Here is a 6,961-nt window from a genome sequence, read left to right on the forward strand (position 1 = left end):
ATTTTCAAAAATGTTTGGTAACATGGGTTGTAGTCCATTCATCAAAGTGTAGTCTATTCATCAAGAAGCTGAATCATCACTGTCTGTGTAACACAAGTTGCGTGTTTTACCTTGGGATTTCCCTCAAGACTTGGCCGAGCAGGAATGAGAACGAAATAGTCACTTCAATTCCGTTTAAATGAAGAGGGGAAACCAATAAAATATCCCGCCGCTCCATAAGCAAAGAAAAAAGAGTTATATGGCCGTTGTGAAGAATGTAATTGATTATTCTGTTATCCTCTAGTCAGTATGTTCATGAGATGCCTTAGTAAGAAAAATATATAATACAGTGGTAAAAAAAAATAGCCAATATTGATCTTAAAGTACCGGACGTGGAATGGCAAACGACCGGACGAAACGTCCGGCCTCCGGCCTCAAATGAAAATGATAAGAGAAGCAGAGACCGATACAACGTAGAATTACGGTTTAAAGGTTACTATATTTCGGCTGGCCAAACCAGCCTTCTTCAGGTATAATGAAAATTTACATTGGGACACACGCTTATATAGCTGACAAATATTTGCGCAATAGCGGAACTACGTAAAACTAAATTGATTGACAGTAAATATGAAGCAAATGAAATAATAGTAACAAAAAATAAAAAATAATAAAAGGAAAAAGCTAGTACATTTCTTCGCGAATATTAAGACCATGTGGAGAGAGTGTTCTGCCTTTTGAGATTAAAAAGGCTTCCCTGGCCTTACGGATTGAGTCTCGGTTAGAGTAGACTTTTTCTATGGGGATTAATTGCATGTCGTTAGCGGTGTGGTTAGGAGCGGTGAGGAAGTGTTCTGCGGCTGTGGTGGGTTTAGATTTAGTGTTAGGGTTATCTATGGTGCGGCGATGTTCATTAAAGCGGTCTTTTAAGCGTCGTTTAGTCTCTCCTATGTATTGTAAATTACAGCGGTTACATTGGATCATGTAGATTAGATTTTTAGTTTCACAGGTCAGGTTAGATTTGATAGGGCGCGTTTCACCAGTGGAAAAGAAGGTGTAGTTAGTGAGACCATCGGAAATGTATGGGCAAGTGGCGCAATTTTTACCGCAACGATAGGAGCCGGAAGGGAGTTGTGGGTGGGGATTAGTCGAGTTAGAAGAAAGTTTAGCCGAAACCAGTAAGTCGCGTAGGTTAGGAGATCGTCTGAAAGCCACAACAGGCAAATTTGGAAAAACCTTTTTGCAGCGGTCAGACGAGTGCAGTAAATGATAATGTTTTTTTATGATGTTGGAGATGTGAGGAAGCGATGGGTTAAAAGTAGTAATAAAGGGTACACGCGTAGGTTTGTTCATGTCTTTAGTTTGTAAAGCGAGTCTGCGTGGGATGTTGGCGGCACGTTGTATTTGTTTAGTGACAAAGTTTCGTTTGTAGCCTCGTTTGAGTAGGTATGTAGTAAGTTGTGCAGTGCGTATATTAAACGTTTCGTCAGTAGAACAAATACGTCGTAAGCGGAGTGCTAGACTGAAAGGAATAGCATTTTTTGTATGCAGGGGATGGCAAGATGAATACAGTAGATGTTGGTGTTTGTCTGTAGGTTTAGTGTACAGGTCAGTGCTGATGTTACCGTCGTTCGTTAAAGAAACATTAACATCAAGGAAAGATACGTTAGTAGAAGAGTGCGAGCTAGTGAATTTAATGGTAGGGTGAATGTTGTTAAGATAATCGATGAAGATTTTTAAGTTATCCAGACCTTCAGTCCAGATCATAAAAATATCATCAATATAACGAAACCACATGTGAGGGTGAAATGGGGCATTTTTCAAAGCATTCGCTTCGAAATGGCCAAGAAAAAGGTTGGCAAAAGAGGGGGCCATTTTAGTACCCATGGCTGTGCCGTGGATCTGAAGGTAGTGGTTATCGTTAAAAGAAAAATTATTCATGGTAAGAATCATGCGAATGAGGTCACAGAGTGTGCCAGTGGGAATGTTACTATGAAGGCGAGTACGTAGGAAATGGTCACAAGCATTAATACCTTCGTTATGTGGAATATTAGTGTATAAAGATGAGACATCAAGTGTGACTAACAATGAATTAGAGGGTAGCTTACCGATGGTAAGAAGTTTGTTAAGGAAGTCATTAGTGTCTTTAACAAAGGATGGTAATTTGTGAACTAAAGGTTGAAGGTGATAGTCGACAAATTGAGATATGCGTTCGGTGGGATGGCTATTAGATGAAACAATGGGGCGTCCTGGGTTTCCGGGTTTGTGTATTTTGGGTAGTATGTAAAAGCGTCCTGGTTTTACGTCAGTTTGTATGAGGTATTTTCTAGTTTTCTCGTTGATAAGTTTGTCATGATACATCCTGTTAACATAAAAAGTTACACGTTTTTGTATGTCAGCAGTTATGTCTTCGTTCAAGCGTTTGTAAAATTTTGAGTCATTAAGTTGTCTGTTACATTCGTCGATGTACCAAGTTTTGTCCATAACAACAGTACCGGAACCTTTGTCAGCGGGTTTTATAATTATGTCTTGTCGTTGTTTAAGTTGGCTAATGGCCTGTCTCTCTGTAGCAGTAAGGTTGTCACGGATTTTGTTAGGTGTACCAGTAGTTATGTCAAGTTTAACAGCGTCTAAAAAAGTGTCAAGAGCTCGTTCTCTGTCTGTGGGGGGATTCCAAGTACTTTTGTTATGGAAAGGAGTGTCGTCTTTGTTAGCGTTCGCGGTGTTGCTGTTATCGTCAAAAAAATACTCAGTAAGTCGCATGCGTCGAGAGAAGTCGTAGATGTCAGCTGAAACTTCTGACCAGTCAATATGTCGTGGTGTGGGACAGAATGTAAGTCCACGTGCAAGGATTGATGTTTCGTCGGTAGATAGAGAATAGCTAGAGAGGTTAATAACAGAAGAATTATCTAGTTGAATGTTAGCGGGTTTGGTTTTACGGCAAGACCGTTTACGCGTGGGTGTGACGTTAGAAGATTGAGTTGAGTTAGAGATGTTATGTGTGACATAAGAAGACGTGTCGTTATTATTAGTAATGCTGTTGACCTGTGGGTTAACGAGGCTGTTATCGGTAAAATTATGGTTGTCGATAATACGGCGGATCGGAGCGGTCTTTTTGGCACGTCGGTTGGTAAGTAGAGACTCAAGCGATAAGGCCATAGAATCCAGTTTGGTTGAATAAAATAAAAATTCATCTTTGTGTACAGGAGTTGCGTAATAGTTCCATGTGGTTTGAGAGTTCCATTGAAAGTTGCTTTATCTTGTGTTTATATTCGGCGATTTATAGTTTCAGGTAGTGGTAAGCAGTAGAGTATGAGATGTATCTCCATCGTCGATAGAGTTTGTAGTTCATGTATAGTGGCGGTAGCTGTGGGTATAGTGATGCTGGAATGAAGTTGTTGTCTTTGTAAAAGGAGTAATTCTGAAGGTGATGTTTGTATCGTGTGAGCTTGAGGTAGATTCTTTTCGTGGCGTTGAAAAGGCCGGTATATGCACATGGTGTGTGTCGGTCTGAGGCAGCTGGTGTGGGTTGTCTGGTCGTACGACACCTGATCACCTTCAGAATTACTCCTTTTACAAAGACAACAACTTCATTCCAGCATCACTATACCCACAGCTAGAGAAACTAGAAAATACCTCATACAAACTGACGTAAAACCAGGACGCTTTTACATACTACCCAAAATACACAAACCCGGAAACCCAGGACGCCCCATTGTTTCATCTAATAGCCATCCCACCGAACGCATATCTCAATTTGTCGACTATCACCTTCAACCTTTAGTTCACAAATTACCATCCTTTGTTAAAGACACTAATGACTTCCTTAACAAACTTCTTACTATCGGTAAGCTACCCTCTAATTCATTGTTAGTCACACTTGATGTCTCATCTTTATACACTAATATTCCACATAACGAAGGTATTAATGCTTGTGACCATTTCCTACGTACTCGCCTTCATAGTAACATTCCCACTGGCACACTCTGTGACCTCATTCGCATGATTCTTACCATGAATAATTTTTCTTTTAACGATAACCACTACCTTCAGATCCACGGCACAGCCATGGGTACTAAAATGGCCCCCTCTTTTGCCAACCTTTTTCTTGGCCATTTCGAAGCGAATGCTTTGAAAAATGCCCCATTTCACCCTCACATGTGGTTTCGTTATATTGATGATATTTTTATGATCTGGACTGAAGGTCTGGATAACTTAAAAATCTTCATCGATTATCTTAACAACATTCACCCTACCATTAAATTCACTAGCTCGCACTCTTCTACTAACGTATCTTTCCTTGATGTTAATGTTTCTTTAACGAACGACGGTAACATCATCACTGACCTGTACACTAAACCTACAGACAAACACCAACATCTACTGTATTCATCTTGCCATCCCCTGCATACAAAAAATGCTATTCCTTTCAGTCTAGCACTCCGCTTACGACGTATTTGTTCTACTGACGAAACGTTTAATATACGCACTGCACAACTTACTACATACCTACTCAAACGAGGCTACAAACGAAACTTTGTCACTAAACAAATACAACGTGCCGCCAACATCCCACGCAGACTCGCTTTACAAACTAAAGACATGAACAAACCTACGCGTGTACCCTTTATTACTACTTTTAACCCATCGCTTCCTCACATCTCCAACATCATAAAAAAACATTATCATTTACTGCACTCGTCTGACCGCTGCAAAAAGGTTTTTCCAAATTTGCCTGTTGTGGCTTTCAGACGATCTCCTAACCTACGCGACTTACTGGTTTCGGCTAAACTTTCTTCTAACTCGACTAATCCCCACCCACAACTCCCTTCCGGCTCCTATCGTTGCGGTAAAAATTGCGCCACTTGCCCATACATTTCCGATGGTCTCACTAACTACACCTTCTTTTCCACTGGTGAAACGCGCCCTATCAAATCTAACCTGACCTGTGAAACTAAAAATCTAATCTACATGATCCAATGTAACCGCTGTAATTTACAATACATAGGAGAGACTAAACGACGCTTAAAAGACCGCTTTAATGAACACCGCCGCACCATAGATAACCCTAACACTAAATCTAAACCCACCACAGCCGCAGAACACTTCCTCACCGCTCCTAACCACACCGCTAACGACATGCAATTAATCCCCATAGAAAAAGTCTACTCTAACCGAGACTCAATCCGTAAGGCCAGGGAAGCCTTTTTAATCTCAAAAGGCAGAACACTCTCTCCACATGGTCTTAATATTCGCGAAGAAATGTACTAGCTTTTTCCTTTTATTATTTTTTATTTTTTGTTACTATTATTTCATTTGCTTCATATTTACTGTCAATCAATTTAGTTTTACGTAGTTCCGCTATTGCGCAAATATTTGTCAGCTATATAAGCGTGTGTCCCAATGTAAATTTTCATTATACCTGAAGAAGGCTGGTTTGGCCAGCCGAAATATAGTAACCTTTAAACCGTAATTCTACGTTGTATCGGTCTCTGCTTCTCTTATCATTTGTATTTTTTAAAGCCGATCAGATCTACAATTGATCCAACGTATACCAGCAGGATTATCGTCCACGGTTGTTGCTTGGACTTGACTCAAATGAAAACCCTGAAACGCCTGACGGAAAAGTGTAATTTTTTTTTCACAAGGAAGGAAGAATAACAGCAAAACTGTCAACGGCATGGGAAAGATTACGTTCCAAACCATGACGAGGAAACTTTTTCAGACATTTAGAACAACCAACTACTGTCAGCTCAAGTTTATTTTTACTTTTCTCATCTTACATCTTTTGACCGAAAAAAATAATAATGCTCTACTGAAATTTGGCGTTAATACATCTACACGAATCTGACGATAAACTATCGATTCATGTAGTTTAACGTAACTTTGCAACGCAGTCAATTGTTCAGTGTACCGCAGTTACGTGACCGATGACGTCAGAATGCCAAGGATTGTATATAACGTTCTTTACACGGGCTTCTATTGCTAGATCGAATTTGATTTTGCCTTGTGCGTCCAAATGCCGAAGATATGACCATCCAAAGTCATTAGTACCTAGACTCCCTAATCTTTATAATTATGGTTAGGCCCCTTAATTTTTAAATTTGATAAAATCATGATCTTATTGAAGTAAAACGCTTTTTGGGGATGTAGTCACGTGACTTATGACGTTATTACCCAGTGACGCAGCCTAAGGTCGCGTCTGATAACGCACAGATAACGTCAAAACGTTGTGACGTTTTGGCGTCCTCTATGCGTTATCAGAGTAAAGACCCATGGGAAAATGGAATCTATTTGTTTTATACAATAACCCAGACATTTCAACATATTTCTTGAGCGGGCATCGCGTTGCCTGAGCTGAGTCAAAAACTTTCCAGCAAACTCAGTTCTAGACTCACTACACACATTCCGAGTGTGATCCTCTAAATTAGAGTATAATCCGAACGAATTTCACTAACAGTATTTTCAATCCTAACCTTTATTCCACAAGGAAATCCTGACCCCAAAATATTACAGCATGTAAGTCACTTCACTGCGATTTGTAATTGATTATATTACTATCCGATACCGGATTTATAGGCGACGTATTTCGACAAATATTTGTTTCCTTTTGACGTCACAACAAAGCTCTAGCTTTTTTTTTTTTTTTTTATCCTGGTTCACTGACGGTATTCTTCCAATTTTTTATCGGGCAGTTTTCCTTTCCTGCGAAAAGTGGCCTGATGCTCAGGCTATTATTTTGCATACCATACAGCCTCCGAGAGAATAGTATGGAAAAGCAACTTCATTGATTTTTCTTTAATTTTATAAGGATTTGTAGTTAGCACTAACCAAAGCCTAGACACTTAACTTTTACAGTATGTTTATTAGCCAGAGTGCAGCCGCCCACTCTCTTTCAAGACTGAAACAATCACTTGATTTTCTGTTCAGTTGGTAGCGAGGTTCAGTGAAGTCGCCATTTTGAATCCCGTGAAAACACTGGCAC

The 6,961-nt window shown here is 39.8% G+C and overlaps 1 protein-coding gene across 1 annotated transcript; it reads right to left on the reverse strand.

Moving 5' to 3' along the window:
• Positions 1 to 660: 660 nt before the first annotated feature.
• On the reverse strand, positions 661 to 3,135 carry LOC146476838 (uncharacterized). Its single transcript, XM_085113881.1, has 2 exons — positions 1,314 to 3,135; positions 661 to 710 (listed from the first exon to the last, which is right to left on the reverse strand). The coding sequence occupies exons 1-2, from the start codon at positions 3,133 to 3,135 to the stop codon at positions 661 to 663; spliced, it is 1,872 nt and encodes a 623-aa protein (XP_084970007.1).
• Between the last annotated feature and the right edge of the window lie 3,826 nt (positions 3,136 to 6,961).

This window comes from Pavona decussata, unplaced genomic scaffold (genome assembly GCF_977016875.1).
Source record: "Pavona decussata unplaced genomic scaffold, jaPavDecu1.1 SCAFFOLD_72, whole genome shotgun sequence".
Classification (NCBI taxonomy): Eukaryota; Metazoa; Cnidaria; class Anthozoa; order Scleractinia; family Agariciidae; genus Pavona; species Pavona decussata.